The 23,865-nt window shown below is 40.7% G+C and overlaps 3 protein-coding genes across 4 annotated transcripts; 2 read left to right on the top strand and 1 right to left on the bottom strand.

The window, feature by feature from the left end:
- Positions 1–3,362: 3,362 nt before the first annotated feature.
- On the top strand, positions 3,363–6,029 carry anks4b (ankyrin repeat and sterile alpha motif domain containing 4B; the record flags this gene model as incomplete). Its single annotated transcript, XM_080856061.1, has 2 exons — positions 3,363–3,523; positions 4,907–6,029. 2 exons carry the CDS (start codon positions 3,363–3,365, stop codon positions 6,027–6,029), a joined length of 1,284 nt encoding a protein of 427 aa, XP_080712187.1.
- A 2,510-nt stretch (positions 6,030–8,539) lies between these two features.
- On the top strand, positions 8,540–20,442 carry LOC308378791 (kelch-like protein 24; the record flags this gene model as incomplete). 2 transcript variants are annotated; one of them, XM_080855789.1, is made up of 11 exons in its annotated part: positions 8,540–8,638; positions 9,129–9,419; positions 11,621–11,947; positions 12,059–12,202; positions 12,835–13,021; positions 15,603–15,749; positions 17,652–17,780; positions 18,420–18,596; positions 18,792–18,938; positions 19,127–19,292; positions 19,630–20,442. In XM_080855789.1, the coding sequence occupies 10 exons, from the start codon at positions 9,150–9,152 to the stop codon at positions 19,802–19,804; spliced, it is 1,869 nt and encodes a 622-aa protein (XP_080711915.1). In that variant the 3' UTR covers positions 19,805–20,442. The 2 variants fall into 2 exon arrangements, with proteins under 2 accessions (XP_080711915.1, XP_080711914.1); XM_080855788.1 differs by lacking the exon at positions 8,540–8,638 and having other exon boundaries at positions 9,099–9,419.
- Positions 20,443–20,590: 148 nt separating this feature from the next.
- Positions 20,591–22,094, bottom strand: LOC308379511 (NHP2-like protein 1). Its single transcript, XM_080856685.1, has 3 exons — positions 21,920–22,094; positions 21,419–21,539; positions 20,591–21,313 (listed from the first exon to the last, which is right to left on the bottom strand). The coding sequence occupies exons 1-3, from the start codon at positions 21,920–21,922 to the stop codon at positions 21,051–21,053; spliced, it is 387 nt and encodes a 128-aa protein (XP_080712811.1). The 5' UTR covers positions 21,923–22,094; the 3' UTR covers positions 20,591–21,050.
- Between the last annotated feature and the right edge of the window lie 1,771 nt (positions 22,095–23,865).

Here is a 23,865-nt window from a genome sequence, read left to right as displayed (position 1 = left end):
GCGCGGCAATTTTTTGGGGTGCACATTTGAAATAAATCTTCATTATCAATGATAAATATATTGTATAATGGGCTGAAATGGAAGGCACCCAATGCATTCACTTTAATTATGTAAGGGATAACGGCCGACGAGCTGTCCAGTTCTACGAAGTTAATGGACGCTGCGGGGCAAAGAACACCACGACGCGGAGCGGAGTGGTGTTGGTCCGCAGAAGTCCATTAACTTCGTAGAACTGGACAGCTCGGAGGCCGTTATCCCGCTTATCTCCCGTTTACAACATCCAAAAATGTTTTTATTATTATTATTATTATTATTTAGAATTTCCTTTATCTTTAGGAAATTTAATATGCATAATAACCTGATGAATTCTTGATTTGAAGCCTAGTGCTCCCGTTAGAGAAAGTAGTGCGTTTTTTGAAGAAAAAAAAACCGTTACGTTGGTTGTCAATGGTAACCATTCATGAGCATTGATATGGAACGGCGATTTAACGTTTCTACTGGGACTACGTCCAAGGTGTCCGGTTATACGAACTTAATGTACACCCCATTAGCCAATCAGAAAACAGTATTTCGTTCCAGAGGGAGATAAGTCAAATTAAGATTCACTAGCATTAATAACTGATTATAAAAACCAACATTCTATAGGTAGGGACTGATATTATTGTTTCGAAATACTAGAGAGATATATTAATGCAAAGAATAGAGAGATGTCGGTAGTTATTTCTTGTATTTCGAATTTGCTCGTTCACACTAACAAAATCGCTAGCTAGCTTGCTAGCTTAGTGTTAACATAGCCCACTACATTACAATATTCCCTTTCATTAACCTCAAGTAAACCTACATTTGAGCAGGTAACAATCGTTAACAACTACAGATAACAGATACAGCCACATTCTGTAACTACCTGTACTTACAATTTCACTCCTTGCACCGTTTACTTTGAGCTAAACTCCATGGCTATAATCCTGGCTGTCTTGAAGAAACGTTAGGCAGAAACAAATACATTGTAACGCTGGTTGCACAGGTTATGCAGACGCAGACCACTTTGATTGACTGACACACGCACACATTGTTCAAATCATACGCTGGACACTTTATTAGTATTTCTACATGGGTTTAGATAATGATCAGGCTATAATAAGACCACACTATGTAATCGCTGACAACCGGGACGATTTCATAGTGGTTGGTGTAAACCGGGACATATTAGCGTCCCGACAGGTTTTTGCCGGGACGTCTGGTCACCCTAGGTTAAGACCTGACCTCAGCCAGGCCAGCCGCTCTGTACACCTGCTGCCTGCCAGTGCCAGCATCTCGCATTTCGGATGCTGTTCGATTCAACGCATCGCGCGTTGCGGCCGAACCATTTCGCAAGCGCTCAGGGGGAAGGGCAAATGACAATATGTTAAATAACTAACGAAAACGTTATGGAAATCGACAGTTGTGATTTTAATACGTTTATTTCCTATTACCATTTCTTTGTAATGAGACATTTAAAAAAAAAAGGCAAGAATATTAATATTATATTATTAATTGCCATCCGCGGGCCGTGGGCCGTGCTGCGTTGGGCTGGGCCGTTAGAATCAGTACCACCTTTCCCCGCCAGTCAGCGCCCCTGGGTGCCAGTTTAGGGGGATGGAATCACACAGAAAAATACAACAACATTTCCTTCCCTTGTGGGTCCTTATTCTGCTGTCCAGTAAATTAGACATTAGATTACGCCCACTCTCAACTCAAGCGCAAAATATCTTCATTACAACCTGTTCCTAACCTGTTAGACTGTCACTAACAGTCTTCATATTGTTGTCATTGTAATGTTTGTCTGTCATTGGTATTATTGCCATTGGTCTAAGAAATTGCTACCATGTGTAGTACACATTTTATAATCCTTATGTAATAAGAGTGTTCCTTCATGTCAATGCAAAGTGTTGAATACTTCCTTGTTCCTTCCTAATCCCTTGTATGTGGAAACCTATTTGGCAATAATCCTGTATATGACTCTGAATCACTTTTGTAGGTATCAGGGCGTGTTAAGCCCCAGCTGAGTCACATGCAGTCGTTGCCTTCAGATATACAGTGAGTGACCTCCCTTATGTCTTCCTAACTGATATGGAGTCAAAGGTTACAAAGTCAAAGAGTATTTGCCATGTGTTTGATTCTCTTCAATACTACTTGTGGACATGCATCCTGAAAAAAAGAAATGTTTTTTTTTTTTTTTTATCTTTTTAAGGAATTTTAGTTTCTTTAATTAGTTCACCTGCTACCACTGTTGTAAAAGTGTGTGCTGTATTTATTGCTGTATGTGGGTTAAGAATTTGCATTGCATAATACATATATATATTAAGTAGGTCACATAATAAGATCAACTCACAACTACCTATTCATATTAAACACGGTCGACAGGCTCAATTTACTCTGTAAATGTATAGGGTGTTTTATGACACACAGGCAGTTTGAATAAAACGTTAATCCTTAAGTGTGAAATGCTATTTTCTGGATGTGGTAATGTAAAATACATTTTATGGGGGAATAAGATAATAAGCAACACAAAACTAAACAGGCTACCATCTCATTCCGCGGTTATTTGCAAGGTGCAATATGCCCTGTATTTATCTAGACTAGTAAGCAGCACAACAGCCATATCCCGTGCAAAAATCCGAAACATATGTCAAACAGGATTTTCAAACAACGTTTTTAAGGGAACTTTTATTTTAACTCTTTTCTGCGCCATATTACCACCTGCGGTCGCGAACAGTCGCTTATTGTCGCTTGCTCTATGGAACTTCCCTCCTTCCTGAGTTCTGCCCATAGACATGTATACGGTTCTGCCTGCCGCTTAACCATTGGCTTTGAATTTGCTAAATATATCGACTGCCCCCTGCAGTAGAGGAGTTTACACGTGAAGTAATTTTATAATGTATTTAAATAGTGTCCGAGGATTCGGAGGATCCACTACCCGGGAGAGAATAGCTTGGACAGAGTTAATGTGTAGCTAATGGCTAAGACTGTCGGTGCTTTTTACACAAATTAACTCTACTGCAAACAATGTCACTGTCAATAAACAAAATATTTACTATACTAAAGCTACTTTATTTCTTTATTTGTAACCAAGCATTGTCTATTTCCCACATTGAGCATAACCACTATTTGCGTACAACCAATGATGAGACGTTTCCAGTCCACAACGAACTTTGCTTTTGGTTTATGACTTGCCTTGTGATTATGTCCCTCCCAAACAATTCTCAGAGCTTCTTTTTTAAGCCGATAAGTAGGCTACAGCTGCACTACCAAACATGCTCAGCTAGGACCGTCCTCTTTAATTTAGTTTTACAGATTTTCTGTCTTCGAACGATTTTGACAAAATGTCAAGATATCACAAAGCAGCCATTGATGGCTATCTCGAACTTCTGAAAGAAGCAACCACGCAAGATCTCAACACTCCAGACGAAGATGGAATGACACCAACATTATGGGCTGCCTACCATGGACATTTAGAGGCTTTACAATTAATTTGCAGTAGGAGGTAAGCGAAGATAAATTGCAGAATGTATTGAAGTATAGAGTGAAGTAGGCTGAACAGGTGTGTAGGCTATAATTTCAGAAATGGAGGTAACTCTCATTCTGAATTGCATTACTATAACCTGTTCTTTGAGAACAGAAGATTGTTATTTTCAGTGGAAAATACATCAGTTTTTCTATTCAGAGTTATACCTAAGTTGAAGAATAAAAAAATGACACTATTTTCAACAGACAAGGATGCTGGTATCTGTTGCATTTGGTTTAGTCAGTAATCCTAATATGTTGAAAGGAGTAGGCCTATTGTTCATGTGAAAACATGTATGTTTAGAAAGGGTTAAAGTAGAACTTCCAAACTGTCAGTACCTAGGGCATCAGTGATATTTATATTTAGAATAGTTTGTTCAGAGGTGTTTGTTAAAGCGTTCATCTAGACCAAAGGTTAGTTTTATGATGCTTTGTTGGACTTTCTGAACTACATTCCAGTCCGCCTATAAAACCATCAGATATTATACTTTTAAAGCTTTTAGGAGAGCCACCACCCAACATAAATAACCTTTACTCCAGGCCCAGTGTCAAGTCATCCATCTGAGTTTGTTTCTTCTTTGAAAAATACATTGGGATATCTTCTCCATCTTTTTTAGCGTGAATACTTTCTGCTTTGATGTTCCCATGAGCAAATGCCAAAATCTGTCCAAATGAATCAGGCCAAAGTATTATATAAATGAGGAACAGAAGCAGCCTTTATGTTCTGTCTTCCACTGAGCATGGCTCTCAAAGCAGCAAAACAAAATAGATTGGAACTGACAGCTGTTTTTACACCGCAAGAGTCTAATTATCATCACAGCATACATTTAATCATAATGCAATTCTGTTAACATATAATGTGTTAAGTTTGACGGTAGGAGTGATCCAAATCTTATTTTTATCATGGAGTTTTTCGTTGGCCCTAGCAACCAAAGAATGACGTCAGCAGCAGTAAACGGGAAACTGAGATAAGCCTGCACACAGAAAGGGCGATCAGGAGTTTTATAGGACCCGTGGCAGCATACGAAAGGACTTTAGTTTTTAATGGATCACCAATAAACAAGCTTACAGACGGCTCATCACCTGCCATAATTCACTGTCAGGAGTGGACAGATACAATATGCTCCTCTGTCTGGTCTAATCCACATTCACCCACATACTCAAAGTCCTCCCACTTATTAAAGATGTCTCATGGCTTCTATATTTATACTTCTATATTTTAATTAGTGATAGTGAAGTAATGCATTGGCATTTATTTATCTCATTGTGTTGGTAATTGCAGTGTGATGTCATGATAGGTAGATCATGAGGAAATAATTATGCAGTGTTTAACAGTAGTGTTGATCATTTTTTTTGTTTTTAGGGGAGATCCCGACAGAAGTGACATTTGGGGTAACACTCCACTCCACCATGCTGCTTCCAATGGTCACCTGAGAATCGTCAGCTTCCTGGTGAGCTTCGGCGCTAACATCTTCGCCATGGACAATGACCTGCACACGCCCTTGGATGTGGCAGCCTCACGAGACAACATGGAGTGCGTGCGCTTCCTCGACAGCGCAGCCTCCCAACAGACCAGCAAAAATGCCAAAAAGGTTGTGGTTCTGAAGAAACGTGCCACCAAGGAGGCTCAGGAGCGTGTGAAGAGATGTGAGAAGGTGAAGAAGAAGCACCAACACAAGATGGACAAGCGGTACCGTGACAGCATCGTGCCAGAAACCAGCGCAGCTTCATTTAGCAACACGGGCACCATCAATAGTGTGAATGATCAATTCTCCAAACTCATTGCAGAAGATAAGTCAGGCTCTCTCAGCGCAAGAGTCAAAGGGACCCTTCAGCGAAAGTTTGGGAAGAAAGACACGGTCTCAGGGATGGTGCAGAGGCAGGGGGACAGCAATGTGATCTTCATCAAACAGAACGGTTCCACGGAGAAGCCGGAATTCGTTGGCATGTTCAACGAGGAGGATGAGGACAACGTGGATGGGAGTGGAATCGGAGATCCTGACGAGGACGAGGTTGATGATGAAGTGCATGAATCCATCTTCCAAAGGCCAGGTCTGGGCAAAATGGTGTTCCGCAAGAACTTTTCCATGGAGATGGGGGTGGAGCAAGAGGACCTCCCCATTGGAGACATGGGAGAGGACATGGCATCTTTGATCCATAAGGAAGTGTTTGAGACAGAGGAAGATGATAGTGGTGGTTTCGCGGGAGAGGGAAGTGTCCCTTGGAACCAGGATGAGATCGGGCTGGATGACCTTGAAGAGGAGACGACTGCTCTGGATGCATTTCTCTACTCTGTCAGCCTCATGGACTTTGCCCCCGTGTTTGCCCGTGAGAAACTCGACCTGGACGCCCTCATGCTGTGTTCAGATGAAGATTTGAGGGGCATCCGCCTCCAGCTGGGTCCCCGCAAGAAGATCCTGGAGGCGGCGGCAAGACACAAGAAAGTTCTGGAGCACCCTGGCATTCTGAAAGATACCTTTCTGTGAGGTGGCATAGGGGAGAAGGTAAAGCACTGAACTGAATAGTAATATCATGCTTCAGTAGGAGGAAGGGCAGACATTCATGACCTGTTAGCCGCTTTACAAACTGAACAGAACTGTAGCTTTTACTCATGTTTTCTGATGTTAAATGTATAAGTGGTTGGACATGTGGGGTGATTATGGGACCATGAGGGGTTTTAACTGTCTTGAGAGTGGCTTGGGTGATTGCCTTAATGACAAAACAACAATAAAACTAAAAAATCATGACGAAAAAAATGTATATGTATATCCATAAAGGATGAAAGCCAAAAATACATTTCATCTCTATTCCATATCATTAGAGTTTATACAAAGTTCTTGTGAGTAGTGGATTTTTCATCTTTTAACAGCCTTGCAAATAAAGAAATTGTATGCTCATCATTGTTGTCTTGCATATGTTCCAGACAGGGTAGATCCAAACACCAAATGTATGTAATAATCATAAATAGCTTTTGCCTGATCATGATCAATATCATAATGAAATGATACATTTTTGTTTAGGATGAGCCCATGGGATTTTAAATAAGCTCATAGTAAAACAATCGCCAAAGTCAGTCACTGTCAAATGACAAGTCAGGCAGAGACTTTTGAATTTACGGACAATGGGACAACAACATGGTGGAGACACATGTAAGCAAAAGTAGAGCTTATCCTCTGGTGTTACAATTTAAGGACACTCGATCCAACTATGCATACCATACCAATTGCACTCATTAATGTTGATACGCTAATTTGTTATTGCTGAACAGTGTTCAGATAATTGAATATTCTCATCAAGAATTTTAACAATGGACACTGGCATTTGCAAAGTCTGGTTATACCATAGGCCTACTTCCACAGATCAAGAAAATATTCTCTTGCACACGGGTTCACTGCGGTTACAACCATGGGCATCCTTAGTGTTTAATTTTGTAACATTAGTGTCAGACATTTCCTCAAAGTGCACTCAGCATTTTCCTGGTATAGTTTTGCCTGGTATATTGCCCAGATAATGGAATGGATATGTCAACGTTTTGTTTATTACCAGCATCCTTATGGGTGGCTGAATCACACACTTGGACTACCTTTGTAATCCTGCTTAGTTTAAGCATACACATGCAGATGTACAGACTGGTAACACCCAAGGCATTGAGGTCCAGACAGAAGAGACACACAATGACATCACACAATGACATCACCTCATTAAATGACCAGATTCAATCTTTAAACACTGAAAATGTCAATCACTGAGGGATAAAGTTCCCTTATTAAAAATTAGTTGAAACATTGTATTCTTTTTTAGGCCACTGAATGGTTTAAAGAGAAACAAAAATTGCAAAATTCTCCCATTTCTTCTAAAATCACTGTTTAATTTCAATAACAAATCCTGCCTTGTATGACTTTGTTTCATGTATTTTCCTGGTGTATTGCCACGATCAGCGCCCCTGCAATGGAATGCACCCCTACCAAATCATAATAGGTTACAGTGTGTAAGTGTTGTTACAGTGTTGTGTTCTACCCCGGCCTAGAGTCAGTCTAATTTGTAAAATAGTTTTTGGATTTGGATTAGGGCCGTTCTACTGGTAACCAATGTAAGATCCAACACAGACTCCTAACCTGTTCATATATCTATCCCGGGCTTCTTTCCATCATTTAAACACTACATTTCTTTCATTTACCATCTCTTCTATTACCTGTCCATTGTTATCTGTCTTTTCACCTCCCCACAGTGTGTTTGGTGCATTAAAGTCCCCACACCATATTACCATATTACATTATTCTACTTTCTCTAATTACTTTAACTCTAACTGTTTGCAAGGATTATAAAGTTTACCACCAGTATCTCCCTCTGTTCTGCCCATACCTCTACTACCACATATTCCTGCTCCTTCCCTACACCCAGTACTGTATTTCTAGTAACTCATTTCCTTTTAAAACTTGCACCCCCTGTACCACTCTGCCCTACCCTGCCTAATTACGAAATTGTCAAATAAAACTAAATCCATAATAGGTTTTAACCATGTTTCTTGGATGCATATTATATCTATAGGCCTACATTACAGTGTAAGATTAGTATAGTCATCCTTCACTATCTTGTCTTGGCTCAGACCATCACCTATTTCTTCCCATTTCAGACCCATCATATTTAATGATGTACCTCTTCCTTCGTAATAATTTCGATCCTTTCGATTTTGGCCTCTGCTGTTGCATTTATTTCTCCGGCTATAAAAGTGTTCAAGTTAACTTTCTCTTTTCATGTCTTTTTTCAATTTCCATTAATATTTCCTGTTTAGGCTGCCTCCTATTTTTCTCTCTTGATGCCCTCTTGTGTTCCGTTCGTTCACCTGTTTCATTCCCATTTTTCTCTCTTACTTGTAGCCTATTTGTGTCATCTCAGTTTCTCGTTTCATAGAAAGTTAAAAGGCGACAGAAGGTCTATAAAACTCCACTAGGTGGCAGTCATTTCTTATATTTCTCAGATGCTATCTTCGGAAATTCAGAGAAGAAGACATGGCGTCACGACTCCGCATAAACAATTTGGGGTCGACACTGGCAGAAATGTGAAGATCTGACTACTAAACAAAAATGCTTAACAGGTAACTTTGCCATCCGGTTTTTAGCTACGGTGCCTGTTTTGTTTTCTTATCTAGATGTGTGTGTGTTTACGGTCGCTCAGTTGACGGCAACACTAGATCTGAAAGCGCATGAACCATCTGTAAGGTAATTCAGTTCCAACCCCTATCAACATTTTCAAAGGTGTAAAGGTTTTGAAATCATGGGGATTATCGATTCATCGACAGCAGGGCTTTTAGTCCCATCATAAGCAGTGTTTCAATTATTATTTTTTCACCATGGACATAATATGAAGGCGAGAGTATAAGTCAGTTAGTTGTGATATTTGATACACCAGCGCTGGCTGTCAAAGTCGGTGATACTATCACCACATCCATGCATACGTTGCCTGTGCAGGTTTTGTAACTATCGGTGGGATATAGTCCTAAAGTTTAACATCTCAGACTTGTAGCCTACTATTTCCATGATCAGGTGAATTATAGGATGATTGGTGCCTATTTCTTCCATAACCAGTGTAACATAAAGATCACAAAAATGGAAATATTGGCTGTGAACGTGTCGGCCACTTCCCCTGCTATGGCCACTCTTCCTTCATCTCCCGTTCTGGAGGAGTCCGGTTTCCCCCTCTCCTCTTTGGACAGTGAGGAATACGTGTTTGTAGAGGCACGCCATCCCAACAAGGTGCTGGAAGGGCTTAACAGTCTGCGTCTGAACAATGCCTTCTGTGATGTGACACTGTGCTGCGGGGGACAGGAGTTCCCCTGCCATCGCATTGTGCTGGCCTCTTTCAGCTCCTATTTTCAGGTAAGGCCTGCATGTCACCGCTATGAGGACGAAACAACATCAATATAATTGCACACTGAATGTATAAGTTTGATAAGTGAATGCATGGAGTTTTAGCATTGCTCCATGGATTTAATGTGAGATCCATCTCTTGATGATCCCACCATTGCAATGCAAACAGCAAAGCACAGCTGTACCACACATTCAAACCTGCATAAGAGAGTTTGCTAGCTGTGCCTAACTAGTAGAAAGCTGTTTGAAAGATACAGTGCCCTCCACAAATATTGGCACCCCTAGTGAATATGAGCTAAGCAGGCTATAAAAAAATATATGTCTTTGCTGTTAATCCTCTTGGTTTTTCACTCAAAATATTCACAAAAATCTTACCTTTTCATTGAAGTAAAATTATTGAAAAAAAAATTATAATATTTTTCGCAAAAACATGTGTGCCACAATTATTTGCACCCCAAGATAAATCTTTAATTAAAATCTAACTAGTGAAGTATATTGCCAGACATATTTAACATTTTTAAGTTCACCTGTTTGATAAGGAACTCTTATGAGGTCAACCATGACTTCCAGTTCCTCTGGCGTACAAATATGAGGTGACACAGGCCAAATTCCATTAGTCATTCATCACTATGGGAAAGACCCAAATAACACAGTGATGATGTGCGATGAAAAGTTGTTGAGCTGCAGAAATCAAGAAATGGACACAAGAAAATCTCTAAACAGTTGAAAATACCCATTTCCACTATCATGGAAATAATTAAGAAGTTTAAAGTGACAGGAGATGTTAAGACTCAGCCTGGAAGAGGACGTGTCTGTACATTGACCCCACGCATTGTGAGGGGGATGGTTCTACTGGCAAAATAATTTCCAAGGATCACAGCTGGAGAATTGTTGAGGTTAGTTGAGTCTTAGGGTCAGAAAGTCTCCAAAACTATACGCCACCTACATCACCACAAGTTGTTTTGGAGGGTTGCCAGAAAAAAGCCTCTGCTGTCAATCAACAACATACTAAAGCGCCTACAGTTTGCCAAATGTAAGTCAGACTTTAAATGGGACTGAGTTATATGGTCAGATGAGACCAAAATAAAGCTTTTTGGCAACAAACATCAAAGGTGGGTTTGGCGTAGACAGAAAGATAGCCATATAGAAAAGCACTCCATACCCAATGTGAAGTATGGTGGCGGATCTTTGATGTTGTGGGGCTGTTTTTCTTCCAAAGGCCCTGGACATCTTGTTAGGATACATGGTATCATGGACTCCATCAAATACCAGCAGATATTAAATGAAAACCTAACAGCCCCCTCCAGTAAGCCTTAAAACGGGCCGTGGTTGGACTTTCCAGCAGGACAATGATTCTAGGCACACCTCAAAATCAACACAAAAATGGTTCACCGACCACAGAATAAATGTTTTGCCATGGCCATCACAGTCCCCTGACCTAAACCCCATAGAAAATCTGTGGGATGAGTTGTAGCCAAGTCTACAAACGTTGACCTCAGATTCTGAAGGATCTGAAGAGATACTGCATTAAGGAATGGTCTCAGATCCCGTGCCATGTGTTCACTAACCTCATCACGCATTATAGGAGAAGTCTCAGAGCTATTATTTTGGCAAATGGAGGCTGCACAAAACATTACATTAAGGGGTGCCAATAATTGTGGCACACATGTTTTGGGGAAAAATATTTATTTAATGTCAATGGTTTTTTTTTTTCTTTTAATAATTTTACTTCAATGAAGAGGTAAGATTTTTGTGTATATTTCGAGTGAAAGACTGAGAGGATGAACAGCAAAGACATATTTTTTTTTATAGCCTGTTTAGCTCATATTCACTAGGGGTGCCAATATTTGTGGAGGGCACTGTATATCAGATACATAGGTAATTTACAGCCATATGCCGTTTTATTTCTTCTAGGGAATGTTTAATATCAGTAAAACAATATACAGCCTTTCCAGCTAAGCACAATTAGGATCACAACAAACATCTTGTAAAGATCACAATACAAAAAATCCCTGAAATCTAAAGGTCCAAGTCTTGCTTTCCTGTATAAATATAATTCCTTAATGAAAATACTTTAGACATAAATTATTCTAAGAATTGGTATAATACCAAAGTCACATTTTAAAGTGCTATCACATGCTAGTAAAAATAGTAATTCTACCACCATGATATCCGTGTAGATCTGATGATATTGTTATTACCCGGATCAGGCCATGTTCTCCACTGATCTGATGGAGTCGCGTCAGGAGCGCGTGGCTATCAACGGTGTGGAGCCGCAGATGATTGGCATGCTGGTGAGCTACGCGTACACGGCAGAGGTGGTCATCTCCAAGGCTAACGTGCAGGCCCTCCTGGCCGCCGCCAACCTCCTGGACGTGATGGCAGTGCGCGAGGCCTGCTGCCGCTTCATGGAGCGCCAGATGGACGAGATGAACTGCGTGGGCATTCACTGTTTCGCCGAGGCACACTCCTGCCACGAGCTGGAGCACCGCAGCATGGAGTACATCCAGCAGCACTTCAGCACCGTCTGCCAGCAGGTGGGATGGTGGAGGCCTACACAGTTTGATAGAGTTTTTTTTGTTCTTTATCGATTCCTTGGTTTGTAGTCGTTGTGTGTTTACTTTACGTAAATGGACCCGAACCAACAGGAGGAGTTCCTGTCTCTGTGTGGTGACAAGCTGACGGAGATCATCTCTAGCGACCACCTGAACGTGCCAAAAGAGGAAACGGTGTTTGAGGCAGCAGTGCTCTGGCTAAACAAGACCACGTCTCGGAGGCAAAGCTTTGAGAAGGTGAGTGCACAGACTGATTTTGGCTGGGTTTCAGTCTGCTTCTCAAAATGACGAAAGATTTACAGTCTTTGAGAAACCTCTACCTCTTCTGTTTGGTAAATGTGTTTGCTTTCATGTGTTGGTATTATGATAAAATGACCCTTTCAAAATGTATTTGTTTTTCACATTGAGTGCAGCTTGAGCTAGAGGTTTGAGCCCACAGGAGAGCTGGGATGCCTAATTCACCTCGAAATGTCGGGGATTGAGATGCTAAGCTCTGAAATCCATCCAGATCAGGGGAGAGGGTGGGTCCTCTCGTAGGGGGGCACAGCTGTCCAAGCTGCCCAATCAAAGTTATTGTTGTTGCAGATAACTCGGACATTGTTCTCTGCTATGAATATGGGTCATGTTTCAGATTGGTTAGAACGGCATGTAGAAATGAAATTCTCAGATTCAAATTAGAGAGGAGAAAATGTTGACTCATTTTTATTTGTTAAACATTTTGAGTGCGTGAAATGTATATGTTTGCAAGGCATTTGATATGTTTAGGAATAGAAAATTATTTGTTTATCATTAAACATGCCTTTTTTTTTCAACATACCAATGACTATTCAATTATGTGTAAATATTCAAATTGCCCTTGTATGGAACAGGTGCTTGAACACATTCGCCTGCCCCTCGTAAGCCCTTACTACATCCATGATGTCATTGAGTCTCTGGACGTGGTGAAGGACTCCCTCAAGTGTCAGCGGCTCATCTCTGAGGCCAAGGACTACATGCTGCTGCAGGACCGGAGGGGAGAGCTCTACGGCCCCAGAGCTCGGCCACGCCGCTCTACAGGTACCGCTCCGCTCCCTCCGCTTTCATGAAGTCAACACAAATCCCTGCTTGTTAAATTGGCAACCGTAACATCAGAAATATTCCACACTACTCACAATCTCGTTTGATCTTATGGTTACGTACCTTTTTTCGAAGAGTGATCCTTGGACCTTTACACGTTCATATGGTTATACTGATATTATAATAAAAATGTTGATGATTAGGAGGAGAATGAGGAGAATACAGCATGAATTAGACTACCATACTGCCAGGTCAACATGTTTTAAAATATATGGTAGAAATGAGCATCTCTTTATATAAGGATCCCCAAGCTTGCGTACAAACCAATGGCTTGCGGTCATCTTTTTTCCCTTTAAAAAGGGGCACAAGACAGGGCTGCCCACTTTCCCCACTTTTATTTGCCATCGCAATCAAACCACTTGCCATAGCTCTACGAACCACATCAGCATTTCAAGGCATATTTAGAGGGGAAACTGAGCACAGGGTCTCACTGTATGCTGATGACTTGTTGATTTATGTTAGTCACCCAACTACTGTTGCATCCTCTATTGTGTCTATCCTGGAGGAGTTTGGAATGTTCTCTGGATATAAGCTCAATCTGCAGAAAAGTGAGTGTTTTAAACTCAACTCTCCAGCTCCTTCCAGCTTAGAACCGTCCTTTCCTTTTCGCCTTTCTGTAGATGGGTTCAAATATTTAGGAATTAATATTACCAAATCTTTCACTTCTCTCCATGCATCTAATTTAACAACATTAGTTAACCAAATGAAGGATGATTTTAAAAGATGGTCTGCTCTACCACTTACTTTGACGGGTCGTATAAATGTAGTGAAGATGACTGTGCTCCCAAAGTTTCTATATGTATTTCAATGTTTGCCTCTTTTTCTTACTAAATCATTTTTAAAACAATTAGTCAATCTGTGAACTCATTTATATGGGGCACCCAGAGTTAAGAGGACCCTTTTACAAAGGCAGCATTGTGTTGGCGGACTTGCTTTGCCCAGTTTTATCCACTACTACTGGGCTGCAAATATTCAAAAAATAGTCTGTTGGCTACACTCTCCTCATATAAGCTGGTGTGTTCTAGAGGAACAGTCATGCAAACAATCTAGCCTCAGGGCCTTAATTTACTCATCCTTACCTATAAGATCTCCCAGCTTCACCTCTCATCCTGTAGTACTCTCTACTCTAAAAATGTGGAACCAATTTCGCTCTCATTACAAATTCACAACTGCCTCAACCCTCGGCCCTATTCACAAAAAACATATTTTTCGTCCCTCTATTATGGATCTTGCATTTATGGAATGGTGGAGGAAGGGTATTTACTGTTTTTAAAGACCTTTATAGCTCTAAAACACTGGATAGCTATGATAATCTACAGAGATTGCATGACCTCCCAAGACAACAGTTTTTTCAATAGCTCCAAATTCGGCATTTTCTTAAGGCTAATTTCCCCTCCTTTCCCTCCCTGCCTGAGCAGGGACTCTGGGAAAACATCACTCTTTTAAAACCAGAAAAAGGAATTATTTCAGTGTTATATCAGAAATTGCTCTCTTTGGAAGACCACAACTTGGCCAAAATTCGGGCTGTTTGGGAGGAGGAGTTAGGAATGGAGTTGGGAGATTATTGGGACCATTCACTGGAAAGAGTTAACTCATCATCATCCTGTGCTCGCCTTTCACTCATTCAGTTTAAAGTGCTACACAGAGCTCATTATAGTAAGGCAAAAGTTGCGAAAATGTATCAGGGGGCTGATGCTAGCTGTAGCAGGTGTTCCTTTTCTCCTGCAAATCTTACCCATACGTTTTGGTCCTGCCCTTCTCTTGAAACATATTGGTCTGGAGTATTCAAAATGTTATCTGAGGCTCTTAGCATTACCATTGATCCAAATCCTTTAATCGCAATATTTGGTGTTCCTACAGATACAGTCACTAAAGCCCATTCGGATGTTATTGCATTCACTTCACTGCTTGCCTGCCGTAGAATTCTCCTTATGTGGAAATCCACCACTCCCCAAGTGCTTGTTGGCTAGAGGATGTCATGCTTTTTCTCAAACTAGAAAAAATTTAATTTACTCTTAGAGGGTCCATGAAGAATTTCTACCGGAGATGGCAGCCTATTTTTGATTATTTTAATAACTTAAAGGAATTGGAGACATGATCCAGTTGGTGTACACTGGCCTTTCACACGGTCTCTGAGAGCATGCAGTGCTCTCAATCGCCTATTCACATTCGGGATACATAGGGCCTAAGATATACGTATGTGTGTGTTTTTCTTTGTATTACTCTTATTACTGTGGGGGTTTACATGTATATTTATTATTTGTATTATTATTTGTATTATTGTTTTATTCTGTATTTATTTATTTTATTTTGTATTTTATTTGTACATTCATCATTCTAGTTCAGGGTATCGTTGGATGATGTTATTGCTGTTTTTTAAAAAAAAGAAAAAATATGGAGAATGTACCATTAATGCTTCCCATTTTTCGCTGTATACCACCAATTTCCTTCAATAAACAAATTTATAAAAAAGAAAAAAAAAGAAATGAGCATCTCTCTGGCACTCAACTGTTCCTGACAGGCACAGCTGAAGTGATCGTGACTGTTGGCGGAGAGGATGACAAGGTGGTTCTGCGAAGTGTGGAGAGCTTTGACCCCCTGACCAACCAGTGGAAGAGCCTTGCTTGTCTTCCATTTGCTGTCAGCAAACACGGTTTAGTTGTTTCAGGTGAGACACCTTGAACAGCTCTAAAATTGATGTTAGCAGGTTTACCAGGTCATGTCTAACCCTGAAGTTAGAGTTTTGAGTCTTGGGCCCTTGGTGGACACTTGTTTCTATGGTGATGGGGTTAGTTGTTTATGTCTGTGCAGCTGGTATTAAACATTTCTGAATACCAGCAGAAAACAAATATATTTGCGCATCTGTTTCAGGGTGTACAGTGCCACTTTAAAGTATGTGAACCCCTTGACCACTTAGGAGTTTTCTGTTGTTTTACCATGATTTTTCATTTTTTTCATCACCAATTTTCCATAGAAGGAATGTCAGGTTTATGTTTATCATTTGCATGTACTTTTTTTAGAGGGAATTGTTTGAGTAGCCAAAAGACTACATGAAACATGGAATTAGTCCATTTCAAAAGTAAGTGAACCCCCAGCTGAATTGATAAAGTCAAGCAGGTAACAGATTCAGTGAAACTTATTTGGGTGCTTAATTAGTCAATTGAGCAAACCGATCATCTGAGACATCCTTAGGGAAAGGTTTGGGCAACACAGATTAAAAGAGGGAGGAAACCAACCAAACTACTGTAGTGCCAAGGTGTACCCACACAGATCAACAATGCCGAAAGGAAACGAGATATCCGAGAACATCAGGGAGAAGGTTCTGACAGCCCATCAGTCTTGGGAAAGCTATAAGACCATCTCCAAAAGATTCCAGCTCCATCCATCCATCCAAGACAAATCATTTTGAAATGGAGGGCATTCAACATGACCGCATCTCTGCCTAGAAGTGGACGCCCATCAAGACCATCACCAAGAAGCACCAGAAGAAGAATAAATCAGGTAAAAGTCAAACCACACATCACCTCTAAAGAGTTTCAGACCTCTCTGGCAGCATCTGGGGTAAATGTACATGGGTCTACAATCAGACGAAAATTGAATAGACATGACATTCATGATCGGGTTGCTAGAAGGAAGCCTCTGCTCTCAAGAAAGAACAAAACTGCCCGTTTCAACTTTGCCCGAGAGCACTTGGATAAACCAAAGGCCTTCTGGAAGTCCCTTCTTTAAACAGATGAGTCCGAGATAGAATAATTTTGTCACGATCAAAACCAACAATTTTCGTCTGATTGTAGACCCATGTACATTTACCCCAGATGCTGCCAGAGAGGTCCGAAACTCTTTAGAGGTGATGTGTGGGTTGACTTTTACCTGATTTATTCTTCTTCTGGTGCTTCTTGGTGATGGTCTTGATGGGCGTCCACTTCTAGGCAGAGATGCGGTCATGTTGAATGCCCTCCATTTCAAAATTATTTGTCTTGGATGGATGGATGGAGCTGGAATCTTTTGGAGATGGTCTTATAGCTTTCCCAAGACTGATGGGCTGTCAGTACCTTCTTCCTGATGTTCTCGGATATCTCGTTTCCTCTCGGCATTGTTGATCTGTGTGGGTACACCTTGGCACTACAGTAGTTTGGTTGGTTTCCTCTCTCTTTTAATCTGTGTTGCCCAAACCTTTCCCTAAGGATGTCTCAGATGATCGGTTTGCTCAATTGACTAATTATTCACCCAAATAAGTTTCACTGAATCTGTGACCTGCTTGACTTTATCAATTCAGCTGGGGGTTCACTTACTTTTGAAATGGACTAATTCCATGTTTCATGTAGTTTTTCAGCTTCTCAAACAATTTCCTCTAAACAAGTACATGCAAATGATAAATATAAACCTGACATTTCATCTATGGAAAATTGGTGATAAAAAAATGAAAAATCATGGTAAAACAACAGAAAACGCTTAAGTGCTCAAGGGGTTCACATACTTTCAAGTGGCACTGTATATTTATGGTATGCTGTTATATGGAGATGACTTATAGACTTTGTCTGTGGGTCTTTGCTTGCCCTCTTGTCCACAGGTTCCATGTTATATCTGGCCGGTGGGGAGTTCCCAGATGGCTCAGCCAGCCGGGAGATGTGGCGCTATGACCCCTGCTTTGACTCCTGGCAGGAGATGGCCCCAATGAATGTAGCACGCTCCGAGCTGGGTGAGAATATTAGATGGGAACACTTTCATTTGTCTCCGTTTTATATGGTTGGTCTTTGGTTGAAAAAATTGCTCAGTGCTCAGAATAATCAGTTCTCCAGGCGAGGGTACCCTTTCGGAAACATTTTGTTGCCTCAGAAAGTGAACAAAATGGTGCATAAAAATAGTACAAATAAGTTTGGCTTCTTCAGGTGAATCTGTAACGTAGAAGGAAATCTTGCTCTTTGAAGTCTCTCTAAGTTTTAATCTTCATCAAGATCAATCAGTTTTTCATTAAGTGTTCATATATAGGCACTATACAGCTATTGCCATACATACGTTGGTATAGGAGTATCTACATCAGATATCATATGGAATCGTATAGGAGTATCTACATCAGATATCATATGGAATCGTTTAGGAGTATCTACATCAGATATCATATGGAATCGTATAGGAGTATCTACATCAGATATCATATGGAATCGTTTAGGAGTATCTACATCAGATATCATATGGAATCGTATAGGAGTATCTACATCAGATATCATATGGAATCGTATAGGAGTATCTACATCAGATATCATATGGAATGAAACAGTATCGCTCTGGTGATGATTTGATTTTTCCTGAACCCGTTGTCCCGTTCTTTCCCCCACAGGCCTAGTCATGTTGGATGGATATGTGTTTGCTGTGGGGGGCTGGGAGGGCCGCTCTCGCCTGGACACAGTGGAGTGCTACAATCCCCACACCAACAGCTGGCAGTTCATGGAGTCAGTCAAGATGGCGGTCACCAGCCCTGCTGTGGTAGCACTAGATGGTCTCCTCTATGTCACAGGTCATTGCCTTGCTTGCTAATGTGCTCTGAGCAACTCCCGACTCATTTGCTGAGATACTGCCTGATCTGATAAATACTTCAGGAGGTTTAGACTTTGTAGCTGATCTCAACTCCCTACAATTTTGTTTATCCAAAAATCCTTGAAAACAAACCATTACCATGCACCTAACATTTTGTATGGGTTCCTTCAACCAGGTGGAGCTGTTCTTGAGGATGGAGATGGCACAGATCTAGCACAGGCGTACAACCCAAAAACGTGCGGGTGGACAGAGGTAGCCCCCATGCAAATCGCTCGCTCTGGGTCTGCTGCCTGCACTCTGAAGGGCAAGGTCTTTGTTATCGGTAAATTGGACAACTGTGTAACTGTTTAATACGTTTCAATCAAATCTTTTACTAACTTTGTCATTCACTGTGGGATTTTTTTTGGGATGAAATTGGAGTAATACCATAAATTCCAGTAGGTTTACATGGCACCAGACTCAGAGCAGTAGAATCCATATTCATCTCCTTGTACTGTTCTTTGCACACAGGGGGCTGGCATGCTTCCACTGAGAACACAGACAAGGTGGAGTGTTATGATCCCAAGACCAACCAGTGGACCATGTGTGCTCCCATGAAGGAGCGGCGGTACCGGCCCGGTGTGGCCGTGGTTGACGGGAAGATTTACGTTCTGGGGGGAGAGGAGGGGTGGGATAGGTATGGCCACACATTCCTCACTCCAGAGTTCTTATACAGCAGAGTATTGGACCTTATCAAGGTTCCTGTTTGGTCTTTGGGCAAATTTTTGAATCCAAAGCTGCTCTCAGTTCAACAAACATGCTTGCATGTACAATAAGCTGCCTGGAAATGTAGCCAATGACACCATTATTTAAGATAAAATGTTAAGTGTGGATTAAAAATACAACGTGATTTTTAAATGAAGTATATTGATACACGAATCAGCAATTGATAGAAACAGCCGTTTGTTGCATCATCTTACTTCTGAACTGAGCTGCACATTGCTGACATCAGAGCTCCTCTGTCTGCCTGGCAGGTACCATGACACAATCGAGCGGTATTCTGAGGAAACAGACTGCTGGGAAATTGTAGGGGAGATGCCCACCAGTCGTAGCTGGCTAAGCTGTGTGTCCATGCAACTGAGGAAGGACACCCGAGGTGGCAGCTGTCCTGGGACTGCTGCTGAGACGGAGTTCCCGGACGTGGACTGAAGGCCTCGGGTTTGTGGTCATGCAGGGGCAAATTCTGGCAGCACTTCGCTTGCTGAGAAGAGCAAGATGACGACATGCTGTTCCACCGGAGTGACAGCCATCGATGTGTGTCGCAGTAAGAGGCACCCACTCCCTGTTGTTATACACGGGCGGTCGCTGAAACACTCAAATGAACCCTTCTGGAAGAGTCCATGCACACATGCCTTTTCAGGTGGAGCCATTCCATTATCAAAGGGTGAGTCGGAGGAACACACACAACCCATGTGTGCATATTCTGTTTTCTGTGGTTGTAGTCATCCCATTCTGCTCTGGAGTACAACGTGATATGAACATGGGCCCTTGGGGCTTGGATTTGTAGCGTCCATTTCTGTATTATTGTGACTTTTTTTCTGTAGTCTTTTGTGTAGTGTTTTTGTACAGTATTTTCTATCGTGATAATTTTGTATTTATGAGTTGCTTCAGTTAGTATATATGGTAAACTTTTCTTTATGGTCACGCCTGCTATTCATCAGCATAAAGGAGATGCCATGCCAATGGGTTCTTAAAATCACTGGAATATTAGTGCTTTAAGACAGTCAGGTTATTACCCTTGAGTTAAGGGTGTGTGTATATGAATCAGTTTTGTTTAATGTTCAAACCTCAAGAAATCTACCTGGAATATGTGTGCTAATAAATTCAATACTGAACAACATACAAGACATCATGAGCATGCTGTTTAGTTTAACACAAAATACTTTGTGATTACACATAACCAGAGACGTGGTAAGAATCACACTGAAAGTACGGTCATGAACAGAAGGTTTACTTTTAAACTCTTACAAAGAAATTAGTTCACAGGCTAAACAAAGCGGCATGGGCATGATCAAGGTTTCAGAAAGTGCAGCAGAGAAAGCTTATTTTAATTACAATTTAATAATTGAAATCTAAATGGAACTGCACTCACCAATGCTGTACTCTCTCACACACACACACTGTACTTGAGAGAGTGTAATGAGAGTCGACCTCTCGGAACAAACCAAGCTTTATAAGCATACAAAATTAGACACTCAAAGGAAACTAAATTTAAAAATCATAACTATTGTAGACAAACACCACTAAGAGTATATTCAAATAACCATTTTGCAACTTAAAGTACAAAAAAAGTCTCTCTGCCACGCACTGGAGACACATTGATCTCTTGATTTCACTCTGTAGGTCCTTCGAGGGATCCTAAATTAGCACTCGAAACAAAACATTGACAATAGAATCAGACCAGCAGTCTCTCAATGGCCATTTGCACGGACTGAATCTGGGGTTTCAGCTGTGAGCCCTCCTTAATTGTAACTGATGTGGCGATGACTGGTCGGGAGACTCCGCAGGCACGTCCCAGAGCCTGTTTAGAGCGCACAAACACGTACGGGACGTTCTTGTCCTCGCACAAAAGTGGCAGGTGAAGGATTATCTCCAGTGGTTCAGCATCTGCAGCCATCACAATAAACTCCGAAATGCCTCGGTTCAAGGTTTTGGTGGCTGTGGGGAGTGCAGAAGATTAATTCAGAGGATGCAGTTAGTGTGTCAAACAAACCTACGTTGTGTCTAAGTCGTAAAAACATTATTAACCGAAAAAAATGGTACCTTCGTTAGCCCCCTTTCGTAGCTGCTTGTAATTGGACGCTTGCTGTACAAGATCCAGTATAGTTTTGCTAAACGTTGCGTCAGCAAGCGGATAGGCTTTTGGATTCACCTCTGGTTCAGTCTATAATGCAATGAAAGTGTCAAAACGTCGACCAGATAATAATGAACAGTGCTACATGAGCTTGTGAAGAAAAAAATATTTTTAACAACAATCTTGTCAAAACAATGAAGGTACATAAACATGATTAAGCAATGCTGGTAGCACGTGGGTTGCAGTAAAAGTGTTGTAGCTATAGGTTAGCATGCTAGGGCTACCTGACTACTTCACTGCGAACGCTAGGTCAGCATAACACAACTTTAACTCTACATCAATAACCGTTTATGCCTAAGCTATGAATATAAGCTTGTCTTACTTGACAAAAATTTAACAAAATCCACAAACATACATGACTCAGCTAGTTAACGTTAGCTGGCTAACTTAGAAAATTATGCGTGGCTCACCATGTTCACGGATTCGAAGGTAAAGTTAACTTTATGTGATCCTCTCGGCGTGTGCTTCACGGAGGACACAAATTGATCTTAATTAGTAGAAAATATTCTAGATATAACGGGATAACTCCACTGACTGCTGTTCGGCGCACACAGGTATCATGCAGTACAGTTCCCGGCTACGTTTCAGAATCGTGAAATTGGTCTAGAGGCGTGTTCTAAACACTCATGTCATAATCCCGCGACGATTCATTGAAAATTCAAATTAAAAGTCCTGTTTTTACTGTCATCAATTCACAGTGTTGTCTGTGTTGCCAGACACTGATTCAAATAAACAAAACTTGGTTGAAATGTACTGGTTACCGTATCTTCCGTATCTTCATTATGAGTGTCTTTGAGGATTACTGTCATTCTACCTAGCATAATAACTTATGATAACATTTTATTAACATGGTTGAATTCAATATGGGCCATGTTTACATTCGCGGGAAGGAAGAAGTCATTCATCAATTCCTGAGCCTACATTTTGCAGGTATGGCTCTGTAGCTAAGTATCTAACAAGACAACTGTTGTTTAAAATGTCCCTGCAAATTGTGTGTCGATACACTAGACTAGAAAATATGTACATCAGTAGGTCTACAGCACAAAAGAGGAAAGAAACTACACACTAAGCCTTTAAACTGCCTGTACATTACACATAGTTTGTGCAACAACATCCAAGTTAGCTCTTGATACAACAAATAAATAATCATAATCAAGATCCGTTTTAGACTTGTTTTGTATTTGGATGAGAAAAATAATCCTTGAAGGTTTTTTTTGGAGACTCCTCAAATTCACCTTAATAAGTAAGCTAAGGTGAGTTAGCTTCTCTTAAAGGCACCCAGTGCAATTTTCGAAGCTTAAAAATAAACATTCAATTTCTAGTCCTTTTTACCTGTAGTAAGTTTCAATAACTCCAAACCATTACATATCGACATTCAAGGAGCAAAGATGAGACGTCGTTGTGTCGTGAGAACTGATAGAAAATTGTAAACCACAACAATCACTGCCATTTTCTTTATTTATTGGTGCCACCAATAAATAAAGCAGGATTCCAGTCAATGGAAAAATGGCCTCTCCCCACCGGCGATTGTTGTTGTTTACGATTTTCTATCAGTTCTCACCACACAACGACGTCTCATCTTTGCTCCTTGAATGTCGATATGTAATGGTATGGAGTTATTGAAACTTACTACGTGTAAAAAAGACTAGAAATTGAATGTTTATTTTTGGAGTCTCAAGCCTTGAAAGTTGCACTAGGTGCCTTTAATCCATTCATCTTTACTTTACACACACATCTGCTTTTAGGATGATGTCATCGAATAATGTTTTTTAACAATGGATATTCTCTTGACAGAGACATCATTTATAAAGGTACAGTAAAGTGTTTAAGAGATTTTTTTTTTTTTACACTGGAATGATCCCCACCCAGAAAATGGCAATGGCATTTTAGACACACACAAGTTTTTGATTCTTACATCTTCAAAATGTGCAGGTAAAGGGTCTAATAGTAGTCTAAATGAGTATGTGAGCACTACTACTATAGGCCCCTTCACTGTGAAGGAGCCTATAGTTAGTGCAGTAGTGGATTGACTGGATCTGAAGCAATGTGTTGGTTTAGCATGCTTTGGCTGTTAGTAGGCAAAATATTTTTGAAGCTGTGTATTATGTTTTAGTTAGGTGCTTAGTTAGTGTGAGACAGGCATTAGAAAGGGTAGGGTAGTCTAGTTCATACAAAAAAAATGGGGCCCTCTCAGGCTCACTGCCATATGATCTGGTATCTTCTTAATATATTACTCTAAATATATTAACCAATGAAATAGACATAATAGGTTAGATTGTGAAGCACTTACCTACTGCACTGTCATTTAGAGCCACTTTTCTAAGAACACTTTATTTTGAGGTGACTTGTGACCATC

This window comes from Sprattus sprattus (genome assembly GCF_963457725.1).
Source record: "Sprattus sprattus genome assembly, chromosome: 18".
Classification (NCBI taxonomy): Eukaryota; Metazoa; Chordata; class Actinopteri; order Clupeiformes; family Clupeidae; genus Sprattus; species Sprattus sprattus.
Note: the sequence above shows the minus strand (reverse complement) of the source record. Positions and strands in the feature narration are given on the sequence as shown.